A 25,267-nucleotide genomic window follows, 5' to 3' on the forward strand; every position below is an offset into this window, starting at 1 on the left:
AAAAAACTTGTCATTTTGTATTTATCTTTCGTATGATTCTCACTGTAAACATCGACTGTTTCCTTAAACAGCATGTACCAGTTTATATTTTAATTGTTCAAGTGCAATGTTTTCTTTGCGGTACGGACTGAATGATGAAATCAAGGAGTATGATATGGGTTGGGCATCTCACAGTGTAACATTTCCACTAAATCTTGCGTTTCTACAGTAGGCGATGAATTTCTTGACTAGCTTAGCGACTGTAAGATTGTGGTTCGTGGGTTAATATTTCAACTTGAACATCTAAATTGTTAGTAATTAAAGTAGCTAATAAGCTGATTCGTGTTGTTCTTGAAAATATTGATTTTGGCCATAACTTATCGTTATTTTCAATGCAGGCTTATTTGTAACTTCAACCTGTGTTTGGAGCGGAATGTGGACTCTTGATAGTTTTGAGTTTTTAGATTGTTTTTTTTCTCCTGGCTTACGTAATTTTTTATCTGTTGAGTAACATAATTGGTAATTATTTTGTTCGATGTAGGCCAGAATACTATTTGGTCGATATATTTTATTGAAGTGTTAATTTCCCTGCCATGATCTGTCATTGGACGGAGATGTCATAGACAACTGACAGCGTGTTTAACTTTCCGACATTGGCTTCTGATTGGTTGGTCAGTCACACAGTTTAGTCATCTATACCAGTGGTATTCAACCTTTTTTGTTCGCGTACCCCCAGATATAATTTCTCTTCAACTTTGTACCCCCAAAGTTGTTGGTGTATAATTCGATTTATACAAATATATAATCTACATCTAAAATAAATTAAATAAATTACATTACTGATTATTCAGTGTTTATCATAAATAAATAAAAAAAATTAAATTTCACGTACCCCAGGTTGAATACCACTGATCTAGACTGCAAATTCTTCACCAAATTTCTGTAGTATATCTATAAGAGAACAGGTTCATCCGGTACTGAAATGCAAAACATAAAATTCCCACATCCACTTTTACAATTTATTATTTGTCGATTCGGTGAATATATCCTGAGTCCTGTTTGCAAAATATCTCGGTGCAAGAGACAAATTTCACAACAATAAATGATACGAACCCCAAACTTAACAGTAAATATTGGCTATCGAAATGTTTCTTTGATATAAAATGAAAGATAAAGTTTACAAAAATTTCTCAAGGACCTAAAAACCTACAACCCACTATAGTTACATGCACCGCAGATTAGAACATGACGAATGTTAAGAAGGGTTTCGTTTATTCCTTAGAAGTTTCCCTTGTGTGGGTTGGCATTCCTGCACGCCTTTACCGGAAGAGATGCCTGCGTTCCGCACTGTTAAGTGACGTCCAGGCTTTTGAAACATCCATCTGTCCATTTGAACCGATAAAATTCGGCATGAAGGTCATTCTAGATGACGTCACCATTATATGAACGCATAATATGGATGTCTTGTAAACACGTTTTATATCCTAAATCTCTCGACGAATTTTGATCGAATTTGGTCGCCTGCATTGGAAATGCCGTGCGAATGTAATTTTTGTGATGAATTTCTTATTCTGAATGATGTTAAACAAGGAGATGGTTTATCGCCGAGGTACGTGGGACATACCGTATCTGTAGTGAAATAACGTCGCGGGCAGTTATGTTCGTAAAATCGCAAGGAACATGTTTGGAAAACGCTGTTTTGCGCATATTAACGTCTTAATATCGTGGCCTTTCAAGTAATGAGAGTTTATAAGATGAAAATTAAAAATTGCCGTGCGTCTGGCCTGAAGGGCGTACAAATGCCCAGGTTTATTGACCAGTCTTCTGTGATAAGTCGAGATGCTCAGTCCCTCAAAACATTGGCTGATCTTGTGCTAATAGAGCCCAAAGGTTCATTACTTTCACAAAGCCAACCATAGAATCTTACTTCTGCGAAGAAAATGTATAACTAGTTCTCGTTTCCCTCATGCGTGCTAAATGTCACGCCCGTTCCGTCTCCTGGTTTATAGCACGTTGCAGTTTGGTACACGCATCGTCCTGATGATGGTGAAAGTAAGAACGTGTGAAACGTCTGTTAACTTCTATCATACTACACGGCGCAGCGACCTAGAAGGCTGTCACCTTCATAATTGCTTACGTGCGAACTTGAAATTTTACTATTTTTTCAAGCAATAAGATAATTCTGCCTCTTTCACGATTAGATATTATGTCCATCAGCACAAAGACTAAAATTCTATTTCGTCATCAGCATTTACAATTAATATCATCAGAGCAGGATTCCTCAAGTTTCAACTGTAAACTGTTAATCTGATCAAGATAATTTAATAAAACATTTTGTTTTATGAATAGGTCTAATGTTCTCTAGAATTTACATGTTAAGAAATATCTCGAAAAAGTCGAAATTTTATCGAATAGTTTGTAATCGATTATAGGCTATATAAAATGTTACGAATGTGCCTACACGGTTCTAAAATCCAGACGAAAAGAACCATCCTCATCGGTATGAGAACCTCAGATCTCACAATCTACTGTTACCAAGTAAATCAGGTCGATCGCTATCCATTTATGATAGCAGTTGATATACGGAGGGTCCTGGAGTTGAATCTCTATTAGGGGCACGATATCTTGACTCACTCTCTACAGGTAAATTCAATTCCTTTTTCAGAAATCACAGGCTACCATTCGATGCCACACACCGTATGTAATTAATAGTGTCGTTTAATAAACATAAAACAAGCAGCTACTCTTGTGGTTGAAGGAGAATGTCCCTGGTTCATATTTAAGCACTACTCAAGAGACATGCTGGAGTCGACGTTTTCCTCCACAAATTCTTTCCTTACAGCCGCAGTAGCCATTGGATAGCAGGTTTGGTGGAGCCTGGAACTGGGTTGGTTGCAATAAGAAAGTGAGAAAAATGTCCCTTCCGGTAATCGAATTCCGTCGTCCAACTCATAGCCAAGTCACTATTCTGGCAAAAGTGCCTATGATGTCTTCAGTTCCCTGCAGAGTCGTTCAGTAATTGCACAGGAGTTTGCAGATATGAATGAAGCACTCGCAAACTGCGAAGGAAAATATGTACGACGAATGACGAGAAACCTGATCGAGACGTTCGAGATATCGGGCACAGTGACGTCACGAGCGTGGCTCGGCGGTGCGAGTACAGTTCGTGTTCAGTCGGAAGGGTTCGGGACTCTGGCAGCAGTTACTATCCACCACGCTTGTGTATTGCTACATTCATTACAAGCACAGAAACACGTCCGCTACGAAATGAATCGCTTAATTGTTAAAGCAATCGCGGTCTGGGCGTTGTTGATAAGATTATCGATGTAGCGTTTACTTTATATTCAACACAGAAAACAGCAGAACGATATTAATCGTGTCACCGTTTTTATTAATGCTGTTCAGACAGTAGCAGAATAACATAATTTGTTGATAACTCTCTGTCATTTGGCAAAATACGGACAAATGTAACTAGGAAATTGTTGTAAATAATACGTTTCAAGTCTCGAATGTCGGAATTCTTTACCTAGGACGAGCCATTACGGCAGTACACTCTTTATATTAGGTGTCAACAGTAAATGTTTCGGCAACGTTGCCACGTTTACATGACAGCGAAAGTAGAATGTTTCCACGGCCAGCGGGAAGTGGCAGTGAAGGAGGCGGGCGTGTTACAGGAAACTGGAATCGCATCGCTGTCATGTCAACGTGGCAACATCGCTGTATCTCTTTGCTGTTGATAATGTGCAGAAGAGTAGCGCTGTAACGACTCGCCAGCGGTAAATAATTACATTTGAATTTGGAAGGATATGATTTGCAACGAATTTTCTCTCTGCATATTTCTATACTTTTCCAAATAGCAGACTTTTCCCATGGCCGTGGATTTATGTGACATTCTGTATATTTTTTTTTTTTTGAGACCGAGTTATGACGTCACACTTCCCATCTCGACGAAATTCTGTGGGGAATGTAGAAGGGGCATTTTCTTCCCAAGGGACATTGTCAGGGTATTAGCCTCGGCTTTATCCACAAGCATAAGAGTGGTTAGGTATGTAGCACAAGCATAAGAGTGGTTAGGTATGTAGCACTACTTAAAAAATCCTAAAATAGGCTAACTGGATGACGAAGGTTGGAGGATTAATAATAAAACGAATGTTAGGATTTGGAGAAATGAAGATAACATGTATATGGCTGAAATAAGAAGAGTGGACTTAAGGCTTGCAGTCGGTCAAACATGGTAACTCGAAATAATCAAAATTAATTGCGTATTAAATTTTATTCTGATATTGGTGCATGAACACATGAGATATATATGATTTTGTGATTCTATACAATTATTAATTATTTAGCTAATGTCGGCTTTGGGTTAAGAAAGATGAAAAACATGTGGTTTGCAGTGTCTGAACATCCACTGCAAAATTGTAAGCGTTATTTTATTGCAGGGTTTAGTTAAAATCTTCTTAAGTGCGTTTACAACGGTTTATGGTTTTCCGGATTCGGTATTTTTCAGTCACGCATTGGACACACAGCAGACAGACGCTACCAAGGTAACTGAAAACACATTTGTTGTAGAGGCGGGTCCCTGTTTTTGACTTTAGCAAACTGAACGCGAATCTGCCACAATCGTAGTTTTGGAAAATTGTTGAAAATTTCAAGCACCAAATTTTACCTGCAAAACTTTATATACATCAACAATTTTAGTTTCTGCTTAACACTGTGCTGACAGATTAAATTAAATTTTCAGTTGTTAGCAATTTTTAAGCGTAATAACAGATCGGCAATAAAGAAATGTTGAATTATCTAACTGGATATTTTAATGTTGGTATCGTAGAACAACAAAAGTTAATTTCCCCGAATTTGATGTTCCCGCTGTGACGAACATAATATCCGAAACGGAAAGACAAATTAAGATGGCTGTCTATTGGGTTGTAGCGCGTGTAGCCTGGTAGAAGTTTATCGAGGTTTCAGAGGCCCATGCTGCCTCCATCATCAGTACGATGAGTAAGCGTAAAATCCTACTGCGGAAGCGAAAATGTGTTGGTATCCATTATCCGGTTAAATTAACGACGTTTCGACTGCAGAATTAATGGAGCATCGTTTGAGTGACTGTAGTATAATTATGACGCGATAAGGAAGTGGTCGTGGTATACTTTCATTGCTGAGGTACCTCACAAATGGCTCGTTAACATAACGTATTTCTCCGATGCGTTAAGCCGGAGCTGTCCGCGAGAGGGCAGGGTCGTTCACCGCTCGCAGATCGTCGCCGAGTTCCGTGGTCACGATTAGGCCTACAAATGTGTTTACAAGGCTGTGGGAACTTTCAATTGGGAAGCCACCTAAATGAATACTATGAATAGAACTCAATAAGCAAAGTTGTATTCTTGTACGTGTAAACGCGAGAGAAAAAAGGATTTTCTACGTGTCCCTGATTCTGAGTTGATATAATGGATGTTTCGCGGTGAGGAACGTTTTTTATGCGTGGTTATATCGATTTATATCTGGAAGAATCAGATATAACTGTTGCGAATTAAGAAATTTACAATGTAAACGCAATGGGATTCCATCCAGCTATCCTCCAAACGAAATTCAGGCACATTTCAGATTCCCATTGCGGTAATTTTTATTAAATATCTTATTTGTTTCAAACACGGACCAAGAATTTTGTTTAGTAACATTCGCTTTTTCTCCCGTCATTTGTTACATGTCACTAAATTCTCACACCAACTCCACCTGGTGATTGGAGAGAGTGCAGCCATGTAATGACAAAATGTCGAGTAGGTTAATGCGTAAGGAAATCAAGAATTACAGTTATAAAATAAAGTGTACCGAAAAATAAAAAATCATTCCCTTCTCCCTGTAATTATACGCTAATACCGGGTCTACAATTTATGACGTTCGGGGCGTGCTTGCATTGCGTGGTCGGCCGGCGATCTGTTGACGTAACTGGTTTGTGAGTTAATCAGGACCCAAAAATGTTTCCATTTCAGAACTGTTTTTATTTAACACAGTTGCACATTTTCAGATAAACACAGTACACAGCCGTGTATTTATATTTTGATGTTCCAAATCACAAGTCAGAAATTCGTTCTGCATACGCACGTGTTGGTCCAGGACGGGGTACGGTGGAGGGCTTTGATTAATTCGGTGATGAACCTTCGTGTTCCGTAAGCCATCTAGTTACTTAGTTAGTTATATATCTTAAGTCTGTTTGTTTCCCACTGGTTTTTATGATCTAAAAAGAAATTATGCACACTATTATAGAGGAAAATTCAAAATTAACTTTAGCGATATCAAAAAACATGTAGCGAATTTATTTAGCTGTTTAAGGGACGCTGTATCTTCTGTCAGCAATAGTATCCGAAATATTTATGTAACCTATTCTCAGTAGTACAATAACTACAAAATTTTGCAAGCATACCACATTAACGTTTCTGAAGGTGACAACATTAGAAGCGTTTTTACAATTTTTTTCTTGAAATCAGTATTTTTGCAGGTTGCATACAAAAGTACATAAATCCCTTGGGGTCTTATAAAATCCCAATAGTTTCTTATACTTTCTAAACAATATAAAAGTTTCACTGTCCTGTGATCAATATTCCTTAAGATAATGTAGCATTTGACTGAAAACATTGGAAAACGAGGGGTACATTCAATACGAGCAACGGTACATTTTAAACGTTGGGTATTTCTTTAGACAAAATGACACTGCATTAAAAAAACAATTGGTAGAACTATTAAAAATCACAAAAATGTATTTATTTCACTCCAAACCATCATATATCCTCTCGTTAACGAAATTGTACATCACACTAGTCTGTTTCCATTCACTCTCGCTGTAATATGTCGTGTGTGACATTAAACACCCTCTTTTAACGTGGGTTTAAGTCCCTTCTTATGCAAGCATGTTTTACAACCGCCCCAAAAGAAAATCTTAAAATGGGAGAACCGGCGAACGAGGTGGCCGACCACCACTGCCAATCCAGCGACCCAGTGTCTCCCATAGCTGCTGTACTGCACGTTGTTGAAACACGGCACATTCGCTGGATAGACCTAATGAGTTTGGGAAGTAGAACATTTTCGACATAAGCAAGTTACAGTAGCTCACATAATAGACGAAAGGCATGCAAAGACGTTTTTGTTGTGAGAACATTTGAGTGATTTCCCGTTGTGAGAAATTGTTGGTCTGGCACGAAAGTAATATTTCATTGTCTTCGATAACTTTTATACGTTTTATCTAACTTACTTCAACTGAGTTTTCGAAATATGGCGAAGAAGTTATTTTATCTTTCAGCTGGGTCTAACTTTGCTCGCTTTTCAATGTAAAAATCTCCATAAAATGTAAAAATATGGCTTCTGTAAGTTCTCATTTATTAGTAAACGTGTTTATTTCAGGTTCAGTAACTGAAAAATAGTTCGCATGTATCAAATCATTTATTTTAAAGTAATACAAATACTCATTTTTAATCGTTACGTTTTTACATGTCAGTATTTAAATATAAAATTAAACTGTTTTTTTATTTAAATTTCAGTGTAACTTTTTATTTACACTACTGAAGATCACGAATATTCCGTCAGAACTTTGGAAATGTGACGATAAAGAAATTCGCTTTTACTGACACAACAGACGTCTTAAAAAAGCTGGCAAAGTTTTTGACGAACGTATCGCTTTTGTCTTCGGTGTACCTAACATTCTGTACTAAACAAAACGACGATATCTTCCTTATGAAAGCTGGAATACCACAATTTTTCAGAATTATACTCTCACTTTCGGTGGCGACTCTTTTAAAAGTGGTAACTTGGAAGACCAAGACCGAGATGGTTTGGTTATAAAAAAATGTTTATTTTGCATACGCGTTTTTGTTATCAATACTGGATTAAAATGGCTCAGAAGTGGGTCCATTGTGGCAGGCTCTGTGTAAATTATTTGACCTCCTGGGTGTAAACGAAAGGACTGTCTTTGAATTGTATTTGAGAAGAAGCTCTGTCCATGTAACTGCTTGTAGGAAGAGGCAAGTTGCTAGCGAGCTGTGTCGGAAGTTACGATGACAAATGAAAATCAATACCGCCAGCACGCAGTGCACGTTTTTCCTCAGGGTAGAGATTTGCTCTTGACGTGGATTTGGTATCACCAACTGTGTGTGTCTCACGAGCTGCCCCAATCAATACGAACTTTGAGGGGTGAGAAGGTGAGTTCAAACCCATGATAATCAGCGCCACAGAAAATCCTTACACCTCGTAATTAGAACTGGGATGTTCAAATGTACATATTTTGCAGTTTTACACACATAAAAGACTATTAGAGACAGGAATTTTGATTTTATTTCAATAACAGTACAATAATTTCTTCAAATTATGTATGAAATCTGTGTGGGGATTTGTCAGAGACGTTTCAGGTAAATATCTGAAACGTGTTTAGATATTTAAAAACTTTGATTAAAATTTAAACATTTTAGGGCTCTGGAATGCATTACAAAGAATAATAAAAAATCTAAAGAGACGAGTTAAAGCGGAATAAAAATGGTCTGAAGATTAATGAAAAAGAAATTACATAAAATGAACTACACGGAGTGAAAGGGATTCTGGAGTTAACGCGAAGTATTTACGCTTTTACCAACTCCCTGCTGATAATTCATACTTGCTCATTATCGAATCCTTGACCCTTGTAATCACTAATTAAAGCCCGAGTCCATCTGCTGCAGCTGGGAAAGAATGTGTGATATTCCTAGTCGTGTTTGGTCTTGATCCGGAATGTCAGCGAAGTTCTCCGTTAACTCACTCTTTCAAAATTCACATGAACATAAAACTAAGCACAACAGACATTTGCCCTTGGAGGCTGGCGTCAGTACAGTCAAGAATAACTGCAAAATATTTTGTCGATTTCACTTTATCTACAATCGATTTATTCACGTGAGACTGGTTCGTTTTCGATACGAGCTCCAAGATAATGGTAATTTACTCATGGATGGAATTTTATATCAATTTATTTCAGAAAAATCGTAAGTGCCTTGTTAATAGAGACATATTTGCTCCACTAAATGCTAGGTACTGCTCTGCAACATTTTAAACCACTCGTAGAAACGCCGCCATATTACATTTCTTTGTTAAACTAAAATGACCGTTACAAAATATGGAAGCTGAGTTTTGGACGCAACCACCGTCACGCGCTCTCGTGAGCCAGTCAACTTTAGAGAGCTGATGTATATAAGGTATTCCGATATTTTAAGCGTGTAGCAGGCGCAATTTTTCTACGCCATCCGACTTCATTTGTGTAGGTCACTTTAATAATGAAACAATCCCCTCATTGATTTTCAATCGTATTAATATTACGTTGTTGTAACAGAGAAATATTCCCCATCACGGCAAGCCTTGTTTAGATCTGTTCTCTTAACAAGATATGCTCAGTGCGGAATGATCCACTACACACGGATGTCTGTTCCATTTTTACCCCTTTGTGTAATTACGGGGGCCCGAGGCGGCCCTACCGCTCGCCCTTGCCCTAGGGACGGCCCTGTTCGTAGGTAATCCATCATTCGTGTTTGATATATCACGGTCAATGTCAAGGAATCTGTGGGTTTGTCGTTTTTTAGTTCCATGACCCGATGACAACACTGCGGACATGACTCTGATGTAAATGTGGCAACTCCGCGGATGTGGAGGGGTGATGCTGATAGTAAACGTGTTGTGGAGGGGAGAGACGAAGTGTGTGTGAGAGCTCAAGGTTGAAAACACAAATCACGTCTCTCTAGTCGAGGAGGTGTAGAGAAGTAACGGTACTAGAGTTTCGGCCGGAAATATTCTCAGACTCTTTACTTGAGGGTTTAAATGAATCTGGCCTGGAATGTGAGATACTTGAAAAGACAGACTGCATATAAAACAGGAAGGCGAGTGTTTGAAAAAAAAAGTTGTTTTTAACGAGGCACAGTTCTAACGAAACAAAGTCGTAATCATGAAATAAAATTAACAGTGGTAAAAATCTGTTTAACTCTATAGGTTTGTGATAAACCAGATCCAAATTAGCAAGCAAAGTGGTAACATTTAATGGCAACAAAACACCAAATCGTATGATTCATTAGTTACAAAACAAATAAAAGTAAACAATGAACAGTGTTACAGGGTCACTTTGCTACAATTCTCTATCGCCTGTTTCTTTACTATCTCATATAAAGAATGGACTTTTGCTTTGGACTGTATTTGAGAGTATGGATATACAGATTCACATGGTGGACTAATACATTTTCAGATGTTGGTTAAAATAATATGAATTGATTCACTTAACAGAAAAACTGCTCTAATTTACGGTTATGAGCTGTTTCAAAAATACATATTAACTGCGCACATTTTCCTTCCCGGTTTCACCGAAACCAGTGTCTGGATCGGGTCGGAAGTTTGGGTGAAATCGGTCATTAAAACTTGCAACATGTGCATGATAAATCTCAAGCTACACAACTAGAAAGGTGTACGGACATGTTTGATTTAATGTAACAAGGGCTGAAATCTGCCATCTTAACACAAGAATTACTTCCGGCCTGTATCCCCAAGTCTTTGCCCGCTCCCTGGCATTCAATCCAGCTCGCTTTTTATTTATAGGAAACCCACCTTCGTCAGCATTGTAAATAGTAGCTGAAGTATCAAGTACTTTTTAATCAGAAAGTTATTTACGGAACAGGTAAAAATAATTTTCGCATCCTATTGAACAATTCTATAAATTACTGAAGATGAGAAGGAATTCGTACAGAATTTTCACAGCAGTTAATTTTAATATGCATACGCCTGCCGTGAGTGTAAGCCTGAGAGAGCTGGCTAACAAAGCATTTTATCAATAATGTTTCTCAGCCAAATTGGCGGCTGGAGCGTGCACTAATCACATGTACTGTGCCTTGGTATGAAGTAAAGGGGGGCGGTGGAGGGGTGAGAAGGTGAGGAAACAACATACAGTGGTGCAAGATGTAGCATTGGTTTCCAGAAAGTACACGTAAGAACTGGCAACAACGCAGTGTGGCTGCCGATGCTTCTACCACGGGGTTTCTTAACAGACTGAGGTCTAGCTGCTTATCAGCAGACCTCCTTTGCGCTGATTGGTCACTCACAAACAGCAGAACTCGACTCAGCCGCCAATTCCGCTAAAAAATATAATAGTCGTTTCTGTTGTGTTCCAGTGCGTGTGATACCATTTAAAACCATCGAACGTAAGACATGCTCAAGAATATGTTATCAGGAGGGGCTCGGAATGAATGTTCTGATGATGACGTCAATTTGCTAGGTGATGGTGTGGGTTCCATAACAAAGAATGCAGAAACTCTCCTACAAGCTAACAAGGAAATGTGCCTAGAAGTAAATGTAGGCAAAACTAAATTCTTGGGCGTAATACGGGATAGTATCAGCAAAAACAGCAGAACATAATTATAAGTAACACATAACTGGAAAAATGTTTCAAAATTTAATTATCTGGGAACAACAGTAACAAATAGAAATGAAGTCCGTGATGAAATTGAGAGTAGAATACATTCGGGGAACGCTTGTTTGTATTAATTAAAAAAACTTATCTCGTTTACTGCCCAAAACGCTAAATATCAGGATATATAAAACAATAATTTGCCTGTTGTCTTGTATGGTTGTGAAACAAGGTCTCTTATCTTTTTATGGAAGAGCGTAGATTACAAGTGTTTGACAACAGTGTTCAGGAAGATATTTGGACCTAGGAGGAATAAAACAAGTGGGGAATTCAGAATGTTACATAACGAGGTTCTACGTGAATTGTACGGAGCACCTAGCACAGTGAGGATATAGAAATCTAGGAGGCTCTGATGGGCTGGACGTAGAAGTACCGTTAACTGCATATTAATCCACATTTAAGAGACGTGACAACTCTGAACATTTAAGCAAATTACACAAAGGATATTATTAATACAGAAACGAAACACTTATAGCATTTGTTATTGAATTCAATTTGTTTCATAAATAAGCATTCAGATTCATTTCAATCCAGAACACAATTCATTCATCCGATTGTGTCAACGCACTAATAATCTTGACTTATCACCCACGAAGCTTAGAGGAACAGAAACACGGTATTGAACTATTAGCAGCATTGACCCAGAAATATAAGTACAGTCGCAAGAAACTCGTTAAAATATTTATACTTGTCTTTGAGAAGGTGGTGGACTCTTTCAGCATTTCCTGTAAAGCTATTCTGTACGATCTACCTAACAAACAAATACAAAAGAGCTCGTTTGTTTTATTATACTGACGTTACCACAGCCTTAGTTATCGTTGTTTTTAAATGGAACATTTTGTATACGAGATAACTTACCTATCATTTGCTGGATTGTAAATTTTATTCTCCTTTTTCCACGCCTCACACTGTTGCGTTGCACGATAGGCGTTATTAATTATAAATTGAAGTACTCATTTTAATAAGAATATTGAAAATAAAGATCACATTCCCTGTATAACCAAAAAGTGCGTGTAAGTTTTTAAGATAACTGAACATCCTAGCAGTAGTAAAACTTTCTGAGGGTACAAATTTTTAATCTGATTTTGTTTTGATTTCATATGACGTGAGAATAAGCTTCTCATATAAACTGAATCGACAGATGATTATGAAAAAAAATCAAGTTAATTAAATTTTCTATCTGACGTCGAGATTTTCCTCAGCATTTCATGGAAAATATTCGTTAGTTGGCTACACTGTCAAAGAGAATGGCCGATTCCTTCCTTAGCACTCCAGAATCCCCATATCATCCGATGCCAAAATATGCTGAAAATCACTGTTGAGTGGTTAGCATTCCTTGTTCGTATTCGTGAGGGCCCTCACACTCATATTTCGACCCTGAGACAGTCTTATGCGTTTCGTGGTGTTCCTCAGTCTATCCATGTTATTGTGTTGACATCACTTTAAAATCTGGTCACTGCTACTTCCTGTCACAGCCTTTTCAGTTCAACATCTGTCATTAATCTTGTGTAGAAAATAATCGAGAATAAACACAAAAGGATGCCAATTAAAATAAAAATATTCTGGATAATTTGTAGTTGAAGAAACTTTACTTCGCGAGCAGAGCAGTTGATTATCACAGTTGAGGCGATATGGCGTCACTAGAGAGTCCCAGAGCGTAACTGCATGAACACAATAACCAAACAAGCATTCACCACCTCAGCCGTCAGGCCGTGAACTGAAGGCGCACAATCCTTGAGGATAAGGCTTCCCCCCCTCCCTCCCCCGGCCTCTGCCATTGCTACACAACTGACATCACGGCGTCCTCCTCCCCACAAACCATTCGTTTCGTGGCGTGAGAAAATAAAAGACAGCAAAAGATTCCAGAATACGAAAAGGTTTAACTTTCATTCTACGTTTTGTTGGAGAAGGAAACTTGAGAAATATTTTTAACGACCTCATGTCTACACAAAAGAAAATTTTGATACATTATTTTATTCTTTTCTGCTTCGTATATGAAACTGGGATAGTTCCCTCACCACCGCGTGGAAATTCTTATCGATATTTATTGCCTGATACGTATCACGTACGATGTCTGGTACAAATCGAACCGATTAACAGGCTATATACATATATAGATGTACTTTAGTGTTAATATAATCAGGTTTATCGTACGTTGGTTCCTCGATTTACGATGCCATCGACTATCGATATATCGATTAACGATCCGTCTTCAAGAAGGTCGCATTGTTTCTTGGCGATAAATTTTCGATTGACAAGTTTATTATGATACGATACGGCCCCCAGTTTCGGCCAGTCGGAGTACTCCGAATCGACTCACCCTTAGCCAATCAGCTACCCCTTTTATAAGCTTTTGGAGATGAGCTTGCCTTTTTAGTTTCTGATGCGCGTTGATGTGGAAAAACTGTCTCCAATACTGAGTGTATTTCCTATTTTCGATTAACGATAATTAAGGTCAACAATGCTTTTCCTGGAATTAATTATTATCGTCATTTTATAAAATTCTCTCAAACGTGCAATTTATTTAAGAATATGTACGTTTACCATTATTCTATCTTATTTTAAATTTTATTTTGTTTTATATTATTTTATTTCGTTTAACTTAAAAAAATATATTAAAAGCTTCCCTGCTACACGCCATGTAGGCATTTGGGGGGGGGGGAGTTTAGCTTCTACTCAGCATTATAGGGTGAGTGGTCAGCTTCAATGATCTGGACCTATAGAAATATCTCTTATTTAATTTAATAGTCTGCAAAGAACATTTCTGCCAGAAGAGGCCATCAACATCTGAAAGGATCCAAACTTAATCTCAAGATTTTATTGACAGCGCCGTGTTTATAGATTTGCCCTTTCTTTCTACAAGATGGTAGGAAAACGATCTAGATATCTTCTTCAGTTGATGATCGCTGCTCTAAGAATTAATTCGGTTTGGCAGCCCTGTCATACGTCGAATAAGTCCTTCCCGAGGGATGAGCCCCCCTGAATATCGTATTAAAATCCATTACAGAAATTAGATCGTCAGACCGAACCCCGGATGTACCACTTCAATTTCAGTTTGAGGTAATGAATGATAAAGCACAGTTAACAGGACGTCGTAGTATACAAGTCGGTCGACTTAAAACCTCCTGTAATGTCCTAGAAATTTAACGAATTACCTGTAGAACACGCCTTCTTGCAGTCGGAAGAAATGCCCTCCATAAAAGTCTGTCTTTCAGGAACTGCTTCTGAACTTATCGTCTGAAAAGAATTGCAGGGCGGCAGATACGTGGAATTTCCTCCTTGCAAACTTGGTTACATTTTGAACAGTTCACCTTATCGTATACCCAAGAGGTGGGGAACCTGCGGCCTTAAGGCCACATGTGGCCTTATAGGTCCTTTTGACTGAATCCAAATTTTACAGAACAAATCCTTTTATTTTTATTAATACATGCTGCAACCAAATATTCAAATGCTTTCCAACACAAAGCAGACACAACAAAGTCATTAAAAGATTAGTTAACTTTAAAATTAATAAATAGTTTTAATATTTTGAAATTATTAAGTACATAGTAGTTAGATTTATACAAAATAATGTACATTTTTAAGTATATCTAATTGAAGTTTCGTGAATGCGGCCTTCCAACATGGAAAGGTTCCCCACCCCTGGTATACCCCTTTCGCTTCACCACATTCGAAGCATTTATTTTCATGATTCATTACTGTCGCGTGCGATCACTAATCCAGAAACAGTCAGACTGATTATGTAATATCTTCAGCTCCAAATTTCTTCACAAGTTCCGTTTTCTTCACGTTTTTCCTCAACTATTCCGTGTATTCCCCCCTATTTTTTTCTCTTTTGCTATGATGTCACCTGAGGATATTTCTTTTCGTACCTCTGGAACTAGAAAAATACAGGTTGAATCAAAAGTCTCCGTACATAGGGAAATCATGTAAGATTTAAGTTTTTCGCAGCGGTGAGTATGAAGATTTTCTGTCTTCTGGGTTGTTGCGCTGTGTAGTCTGGTCGATGTTTACCAACGTTTCAGAGGTCATACTGCCTCCGTCATCAGGGCGATGAGTATGAAGATTTCTGTCTTCTGGGTTGTTGCGCTGTGTAGTCTGGTCGATGTTTACCAACGTTTCAGAGGTCATACTGCCTCCGTCATCAGGGCGATGAGTATGAAGATTTCTGTCTTCTGGGTTGTTGCGCTGTGTAGTCTGGTCGATGTTAACCAACGTTTCAGAGGTCATACTGCCTCCGTCATCAGGGCGATGAGTATGAAGATTTCTGTCTTCTGGGTTGTTGCGCTGTGTAGTCTGGTCGATGTTTACCAACGTTTCAGAGGTCATACTGCCTCCGTCATCAGGGCGATGAGTATGAAGATTTCTGTCTTCTGGGTTGTTGCGCTGTGTAGTCTGGTAGATGTTTCCGATGGGCCGGGCACGTGCCCCCCCCCCCCCCCAGAAAAGAGAGAGAGAAGGAAACAAAAGTTCTTTCTTGAAAGAAATTTTGTTTTGTGAATAAAGTGACAGTTTGTTAAAAAAGTGATCATTTTCCCTATTAATGGGCACTTTTGAATCACCCTGTATAATATAAAACCTTACTTGGGGACTTTGAAGGAATCGTAGCTGGAGATTTGATGACAGACTCTAAGGTCGAAAATACTGTACGCCAGAGTAAAGTAAGCGGACTGAGAAGTCACGTGTCGCACTACTAGCAGACCGAAAAATGTGCTTGTTCTAATTTGATGTAGTAAAGTTTACTGGTAATACTTTACAACACTGGATATTATAAAATAACCAGTAATAACAAAAAATAAATTAATAATGATACTATGGACAGTGGAGCAACGGAAATCAACAAATACGCGTGAGAAATATCTTTGTACTAAAGACGGGGGTTACGCATGCGCACAACACTTGCTACCGGGCCGCTTACGTCACAACCAGTTACTTTACTCTCACGTGCAGTGCAATTGGCGCTGTATAGATGGGCTGTAGTCACATGTTTCTGTGTCCTTGAAAGTTCGTAAGTGTTATTTCAACAGGGGAAATTCTAATTCCATGTTTGATGCAAGAATTCCATTCACCTCCAAGTTAAGGTGGCATTTATATTTGTGGGTGTTTTATCCCTCCCATATTTTAGACGATGACCAGAATTAATTTGAGGGATTTTTTTTATTTCATGGATACCATATATTTATCTCCTTACCGCTTCATAATAATGTTCTTTGAACGACTTGGAAGAGCGACCTATGTGAATGCTGGAGGTAATGAGTAGTTTGATTCAATTGAAGATCAATTCAAGCGAAAGTTTCCCCCTTATGAACGATCTAATCTGTAGAAATATTTTCCACAAAGTAAGAGTATTATGTTTTCCTTTTGAAAATAAAAAAAATAGTATGTAAACCCCTTCCGCACTTAAGCCTGTTAGTGTCTCCCCCTACTGAAGTACTCTATTTAAATCCTTCATAACAATGTCTTCACTGTTTTTATTATTGAACTGAATTCTGCTTTTGTCAGCGTTAAAAATCTTCCCCAGTCGATCCAACAGATTATTTTCGTCCATTATTTACCTGAGCAAGTCGAGGAAGTTCACTTCCGTCTGGCTTTCGATATTCCTTGAGACTGCCTAACTGTTACGACTGTGAAAATGGCTGCCATCTGCGTTATAGCGCCATGGAGTCTGGTAGAAATTTGCCGACGTTTCAGAAGTCGTTGTAGCCTCTATTATCAGAGTGATGACGCTACACGGCTCTACAGTCCAGAACAGTGGTCTTCAATCTGGGGTACGCGTACCCCCGATGGTACGCGAAGACATCTTAGGGGTACGTGAAATTTTTTAAAAAAATATATTTATTTATGATAAACACTGAATAATCAGTAATGTGATTTATTTAATTTATTTTAGATGTAGATTATATACTAAGTATAACTTGAATTATACACCAACAACTTTGGGGGTACAAAGTTGAAGAGAAATTATATCTGGGGGCCCGCGAACAAAAAAGGTTGAATACCATTGGTCCAGAAGACAATGGCTGGATTTATTCTAAAAAACTAGCGCCCAGTGACAACCAGCTTTTTCTATTCTTTTATCGAACGTGTGTTGTAAGTTACATCTAACAGCACCACTAACTGGTACTTGAGCCTCCTTGAATCTGTCTTTGTTGGAGCAAATCGTTTCTGGTTGCATCGTTTGAATGAGAGCCCTCATTTTCTTCGCAAAAGTTGACTAAAAAGTATAATAGGCTACGGTATGAGATCGATATTTGACAAATAAACTGCGTACTGTAGTTTTCCTAAAACCCGCTTCCTGATAAAATAATTTAGGAAAAGTGCACGAATAAATTATTTATTAGAATGTACTTCTCTTTCTGAAATTGTTAATTTTTATTTATTGCCGATGTATTCTGTCAGGAATTTTATGTTCTCTGCGTAATCTGAATGCCATCGGTTGGGAAAGAATGATATAAAAACCCGGTTGATGTATTTTGTCAGCTCATTCAATTATCAGTGGTTAAGTACCGGGTCTTCAATTTATGAGGTAACGGCCTTGCTTGCATTGCGTGCTCGGCCGGTACACTGTTGACGTCGGCAGACTGGTGCGTGTTCTTCCCGTGAATCACCGGCGAATCAGTTTCATTGCGTCTCTCGTCGCGGATTTACGTTGATAATATGGTGTATAGTATTAAGCAACGTGTGTTCTTAGTCGAAATATATGCCAAATATTCATCCTACGGAAGATGCCGCCGTAAATATCGCAGACATTTTCCTGATGAAAGTGATAGAGAGCTTAGTAAAAAAATTTCGTAGTACGGGATCAGTTTTGGATAAAAAGAACAGGAAACCACAATTCATTTCGGCAATTTCCGAAGAAGAGCTTCGTCGAGTATTTAGATATATGTTAACGAGATGTGAAGTCGCTTGCAAGCACAAGGAAGTCACTTTGAACATCTTTTGTGATTTAAGGTAAGAACAATTAATGTAATAACATGAATTAGTGACGAAAAATATTCGTAGTTCGCTGTTACTAGTGGCACTGAAACTGATTCGCCGGTGATTCACGGGAAGAACACGCACCAGTCTGCCGACGTCAACAGTGTACCGGCCGAGCACGCAATGCAAGCATGGCCGTTACCGCATAAGTTGAAGACCCGTATTTATTATGTAATCGTAGCTATCCCGTTCAATTATTCATAACTGTTTATTTGCCAGTATAAGATACTGACGAAGCTTTGTACTTAAAGGGAAGGTACTGTGTAGGCAGGTTGTCTTGGCAACCAACTGAATGACCAACGGAAAGGAATAATGTTTTTTGCCAGTAATTATAAATATTAAATATTTGTTATTCACACCAACTAGAATAATGTTCTTCTGGGTTCTGGCGCGGTGTAGAATCGTTAGATGCCCTTAAGACAGACACAGCTTAAAAACAAAACAGACGAACAATGTCGTCATAACGAATAGTTTCGTTACCAGAATTTTTGTTTTGAAAATCGTGCCTTTGTAAAGTTCGAAACTTTAAACCAAACCTGAACCATTATCAGTGTGGTGACCGACGTTTCGGACGAACCACTTACATGACCACGCAGCGTCAGAACCCAGATAAACACAGTACACATTTCATCGATAATATTGGCTTGTACTTGATAAGTCTGGTGAGAGGTCCAGTTTGGTAGAGGTTTACCGACGTTTCGGTGGTGCTTGGTGCTTCCATCATCTCTTTGATGATGGAAACAGCAAGTACCTATGAAACGTCGGTGAACTTCTACTACACTACACTACCTACGAGAACCTTTGTTTAGTTAATTTGGTCTGTTACGTCGCCAGATTTAAGATTGGACTTTACATCGTTTTTTGTTCTTCTCACGTGTCTTTTACTTTAAGAATATATTCTAGCAGTTTGTACGGAATCGACTAGGGGGATTGGACTGATAGTCATCCGGGGTTGTGTGAATAAAACAAGTTACGTAACCAGTGATTTAATTTTAGGCCGAGATTCCAGACAGTAAATGCCATTAAGTCTGCAGATGTAACACGAAAATATTTTTGTCTCGTGTAAAGTGATTATAAGAATGTTTCATTGTCTTGCTGAATTTATGTTTGTGGTAATAAACTATGCTTGGGAACTACAGATTGCGGGCTATTTGTCGGGTCTTTATCTATATAAAAGAAGTATCTGGTTAATTGCTTACATAACTAATCAAAATAGTTAATTTTTGTAAACTGTAGGGTTTTTTGTCTGTCCTTTGTTTTCAGATATCTCAAACGTTTAATTATAATAAATGGAAAATTATTTATGTAACTGATGGTAAGAATTTTAGTAAACTATAGTTTTTTATTAATTTTAAATATTACTGACGATGATGTGTTACAATCGGGATCTCCAAATTCTTTGACTATGTCCATTGTCTGTGTTTTTAAAAAGAACACTATGTTTCGGAAGCTGGATCTGCATCCATCTTCAGGTTAAAGAGGTTCGAGGGGCACATACTCAGATGGGTCCCGTAGAAAGAGCTAACCTCAATCAGTGGACGTAATGTTTGTTGTCCGGCCTTTCTCTTCATACGTCTCAGTTCTAATGAAAGAGAGCTAGTTGGTTAGTTGATTCGTTAAACGTAAAAAATCAATTTTGACAAACCGTTTCACTGACTAACCTTTGTTTATGTTTTGTTGCGTGTTGGGAGTGCATTTCCAAACCTGATTTGTTCTGAAACAATCCAGAATAAAGCTCAGGAACTATAAAGAATTCGCTATGTTACAACGCAGAACACAGCCATCTTCGTACTTTCCGCCATGATAACTTCAAATCCTGAAAGGTTTTACGTGGTAATACATTTTAGGGATATATGTTACATGCGCAGGCAGGCATGCGCGGTTTACACAGAACTTAAATTCATATAATAAAATTCTTTTATTCCATCCATGCTGCTGGTTTCCGCTGTTCAGTTTCCGTTTTAAAAGGTACTTTTATTTTAAATACTGTCTGTTTGTTACAAAGGTCTCACCCTTCTTACAACCTTTGAAATTACGGTCGGGGAAAGTTTTACTGCACCAATGAGCAGGTCATAGTTATTTCTGACAAACAGAAGAATGTCTCTCCTTCACTGCATGGACCTGCTTTGGTCTTTCCTTGAATTTGCAGGTTCCATTCACTCGCTGTCAGGGGTGGCAAAACCATGATGGTCAAACGAGACAGGCTAAACGCATCAGACTTGAAGGAGAAAATATTTTGCGTCTGTGTGTTCCGTTGTTACGAAATCTGACGTTCAATCTATGCCTTTAGGGCGGTATCGCACTAGGATGCCATGGCAGCGACACCAACAGCGATGCCATGGCGTCCAGCTGCCAGAAAAAGACGCCAGACAAGCTGCCAGATTTCGACGCCAGTCGAGCGAACAGATGTATCAACATTATGAGATCACGAAATGAAGGGCTATTAGCAAGGAGAAATGTCCACTTTTATCACTTTTGAGCAAATGAGATTTACCTTTATCAAAACTACATACCTGGAGTGAATTTCAATTCTGTAACAAAGAAATAAGTAAGAAAAATTCTCCATACACACACTTTGCACGTCCATACCATTATTGAATTTGAAATATTTAAGTTCTTGCAAATCACATGTAATATCACATGAACAAACTTAATTTAATAAAACATTATAAAAGCAGGTCTCTTCTTAATTCACATTATTTGTGATATATAGATAGATGCATAGATTGCTAAACAAAAAAACTTAAAAATCAAGTTGCCATATTGGAAAGCGGCCCCACAAATAAAGCCATAGAAACACTTCTTACCTAATTCTTTCTTTTCTACTGTAAATAAATCTCCTCCAAATATTTCCACAAGTTCTACCCAGTTTCATTTTTTCAAGTCCCGGTTTGCGTATTCAATAGCAGATGAATCCCATAGTCGGGACTGAATTTCAATTATCAATCTTTCGGTGTCGAAATTGTCCATGTTTGAAAGAAATAGAAATACACACAAGCACATACACGCACGGACGTCAATGGACTGGCCTCAGACTGTCGTGTGATGTTGATTTGTCCTTGGCCGTGGCAGCGATGCCAGTAACATTTTCACTTGGCATCGTAGTTGACAGCGATGCCAAGTTGGAAGCGCTGCCAGACGGATGCCAGGTGAGATATATGGCTACTAAATTAATACACTGAGTTTGGCCGAGATGCTGGCAGCTGCGCCATGGCCTCCCGTTGGCATCCTAGTGCGATACCGCCCTTAGGCCTCACCAGTATAGCGTATAAGAGACGTGGAGGCAAAGTAATATAATTTCTTCTTCCATGCAGATAACTTTTCGGAGACGCTGCAACTCAAATTTTAACATCGACAAAAAGGGGGAAAAGATAATTAATAATTACCGCCGTGATAATCTCACACAGTAGCATAATCGTCTAGCCTTGGAACGCACATTTAATCAAACTCAGTTTGAGATATCCATGCCTCGAATTATTACAACAGCAATCATCAGATACATGTTTAAAAATCACAGAAATACGGATAGCGGATCTCGGCCGAGTGACACAGAACTAGCAGCGGAGTAGTTGTACTGGCAACTTCGCTGCGCGCAATGGCGGAAGATCTTGGCAGTTCCTAGTATAATTGCAGTACGGAATATCTATCTTGTAGTCTCCTGCTTTGTTTAGAGGCAATACAGATTGACACCCCTGCACAGAGGGTTGTATATGGCCTACCCTTTTGACCATTGCCCATGTTTCTCCCTCCCGCTGAGAGGCCCCGGTATTTCTGTCTTGTTGGTACACGTGTGGGTTAGTTGGACTCGGTCGCCATCCATCAGTCTGTCATAGACCGTGATGTAGATCTTTGTGAGAAGGAAGCATGGTGTCTCGTGTTTGCTCAGTTCAGAACTGTCGCAATTCTTCAACTTCGCAAACTTCTGAAGAGGTTTCTTCTACGACGGATGCAGCCGTATCGTATCACAGTGTTCCCTGGCGAAGGAGTCACGTCACGGAGAAATGGCAGAAACTTCTACGTCTCCCGCCGATTGACGGATATAAAAAGCGATCCAGACTAAGAATTTGCAGCGAGCATTTCTCCGAAAGCAACTACTACGTCTTTCACCCGCCATCTAAGTATGTGAAGCACCTCAATATCTTGAAGCCAGACGCCATTCCTGATCGGAACTTACCCGACGATGACATCGGAGACAACTCTGAATCGAACTGCGATAAACCGAGGTACGCTTTCTGCCGCACGATATCTCTCCGCGTCCACTGTTGCCAGATTTTATATCTCACACGATGTAATTGTGTCTTAGTAATTGTACAGGGCGCAGTTATTATAATGTAGTTGAGGTACTAATTAGTGTTTATAAATACTTTTACTACAATTGTTGGCGCATAACGAATAGTCAATTTCAGGTTCTCTCACTGCGGGGAGTACGAAGATAGTTGTCTTTTGGGTTGTAGTGTCTTGTAGTTTGATATAAGTTTACCACCGTTTCAGATGTCCTTGCTGCCTCCAGCATCAGTGAGATTGCCTTTCGGTTCAGTAACTGCATTTTGTTACAGATTGTATTTGTTTTTTGTATGATGCTCAAACAACAGTTGCCCAGAACATTATTAAGTGTTTGATTTTTCATTCGGTGAATTTTTGTTTTCTTTGCGACAGAAAACATGGTTGTTAGAGGTTACGTGGATGACCTTGCTGCTTCAGATGATGCATGCTTATGTACTTCTTTTGAACTGTGTAAATCTAGCCTTTTACATAAGTGGTTTAAGCTGTAGTTTAAATGGTTTAGATTTATGTACGTATTTTTTTCGAAAACTTGCTTATGACGTCAGTTTTGTATCTGCAACAATTGGACCCCAACCAGTGCTTTTGCAGGCTGTGCCAAAATTATCTTTACACACGTAGTGTGAACTTCGATTTCTCATACGTCTCTTTCGCTGACATGAAGACAAAGTATTTTTAATTGAATGGCAATATGCTTGTGTGTAATTTTAATTCGTCGGTCTCAGGGTTGTATAATCAACTACCTAACATGTTTGGTCTATGTGTGTTCGTGTTCACTCCTTCTGCCCTTCCAAGCGTACTTCAACAGGCTGGCGTCATTGTTGACATCTCCGCCCTGTTGGCTTGTTAACGGCATTCTAGATAAGACGAGAGGCGATATAAACAAAGTCGAGTCAAGGCAAGCGCTGTTACGTCTTCCTAACCTCATCGAATATAATTTTACATTACTTATTTTTCTTCTTCTTTAAATAATGAAATATCGATTATACTGTTCTTTGCAGCGATAACGATTTGCTGCGTCATCGTTATTTACAACATGAATAATGTGAAATGTTTCAGTTATAGAAGCTGCTTTATTTCTTTCTGTGCAAACAAATTGGGGTGGCTGCATGTTAATTAGAACAGCGCGTAGGCCAGCAACTTTACGGGTTAGACGTGAGGAAAAGATTCTTTTGTTTGTTGTGTTACTGGCAGCAATAATTTTTAAGTCACATTTATCAAGTAAGAGTTTGTTTGTTCGTGATTGTTGAGAACAATTGTCTGTGTATTTATAGAGTGTGGTAGGCAGAACGCTTTAAAAAGAAACAGTGTCAAGAGTTATAGCAGTGTGTGTTTGTAGGACGGACAGCAACATTTCTACCACGTCTTTTAGAATGAGTGCGAGAGGATGATTAATTTGCTTCGACTGCTTATTATAGAGGTTGAGCTAAGCTAACTTCAAAACAGAGTCAAGGACAAATTGCGATTGTAGTAGAATCATGATAATTGTCATTCTGTTTTGTCCTATGTCCCATGTGGGAACGCTCCATTTTTATCAAGTCAACTTTGCATGAATCACACTCCCCCCACTACAAGCACTTCAACGTTTCTTGTACTCTGTTGCTACAGACGTTCTGCTGTTCATGAGCTGGCGTGACCTTACCAAAGGAATGAGGCTCAAACAAATATCTATTCATAATTTAATAAAAATAACAGATTTTTTTTCATTTTATGTCATATTGTATTTTATCCGTAATTTAATCATAAAATGAGTTGATATTTATCCTCGTATTCACCAGCCTTCCGCATTATCCGACGTTCCTTCAGGGTTTAATAATCGGGACTCTACGTATTTCGAAAGGACGTGAGACGAAGTTTGGAATCTGAGGGATGTGACAATTAGCAGATTGTAGTTCTTAAATTTACGACTGTCTCAGACGTTAGTAAGAAGAAAAACGCACAATTTTTAAAAGCACTTACTTGGTAGACCAACACATAGATAATTAGTTTGATCATTACCCACTCTGGTTCATTTGCTGAGTTTGTATGGGCCATAGGGTATTGCTTCTTGTAAAGTTGGGGACAAGAGCTTCGATATTTTTAGTTCAGAATAGGCCCAGCATTTGGGTAGGATATCGAACTTCAAATATCTTAGACGATAGGTAATATTACTTTAGATTGACTCTTAGTGGTTGGATATCGTTTCAGGACCGGGCTCAGTAGTAGATTTTTTATTATTTTTAAACGTGTCTAATTGTTGCATGTTGTTTTGGACCCACCGGTTAGGCGTTGTTATTTTAGGATCGAATTCAGTACTTGGATATTGTTACTTCGGATGCGTTCTTATTGGTCGATATTTCAGGGTCACGTCTAGGGTATTGTTACTCAGATAGCTCCTTGATATATTTCTTGATGTGTTGTCAGACCTTACCCTACTGCAGTCAGCTGTTTAGTCTCTCTCTCTCTCCCTCTGTCTCCAGTGTTTGTTGCCGAGGCAACGAACTTTTCCCCACGGCAACGCATATGAGTCGCGCCATCAAGGTCATACGCTTTGTGATCCTCATTCTTTTTTTAGTCTCGACTTTATGCGGTCGACAGCGT

At 38.7% G+C, this 25,267-nt stretch overlaps 1 protein-coding gene and 1 long non-coding RNA gene across 9 annotated transcripts in view; one reads left to right on the top strand and one right to left on the bottom strand.

Moving 5' to 3' along the window:
• The window catches only part of LOC147874418 (uncharacterized), a 34,175-nt gene extending 20,997 nt beyond the window's left edge, over window positions 1-13,178 (bottom strand). For 2 of the 3 annotated variants that reach the window (XR_015534356.1, XR_015534354.1), the window contains exon 1: window positions 12,287-13,163. This is a non-coding gene — a long non-coding RNA (uncharacterized LOC147874418). Of the gene's footprint in view, window positions 1-12,286 lie in introns of all 3 variants that reach the window. The other variant, XR_015534355.1, reaches the window with a different exon arrangement.
• Window positions 1-25,267, top strand: part of ph-p (polyhomeotic proximal) — a 189,933-nt gene that overhangs the window by 68,939 nt on the left and 95,727 nt on the right. For 5 of the 6 annotated variants that reach the window (XM_022075382.2, XM_022075385.2, XM_022075383.2 and 2 more), the window contains exon 1: window positions 22,235-22,629. The exons of the other annotated variant lie outside the window; for it this stretch is intronic. In XM_022075382.2, the coding sequence (XP_021931074.1) occupies window positions 22,271-22,629 (359 nt within the window). In that variant the 5' untranslated portion in view covers window positions 22,235-22,270. Of the gene's footprint in view, window positions 1-22,234; window positions 22,630-25,267 lie in introns of those variants that run through there. 6 annotated transcript variants of the gene reach the window in all.

This window comes from Zootermopsis nevadensis, unplaced genomic scaffold (genome assembly GCF_977971745.1).
Source record: "Zootermopsis nevadensis isolate Lab colony 2312 unplaced genomic scaffold, Znev_1.0 Znev_ptg000009l, whole genome shotgun sequence".
Classification (NCBI taxonomy): Eukaryota; Metazoa; Arthropoda; class Insecta; order Blattodea; family Termopsidae; genus Zootermopsis; species Zootermopsis nevadensis.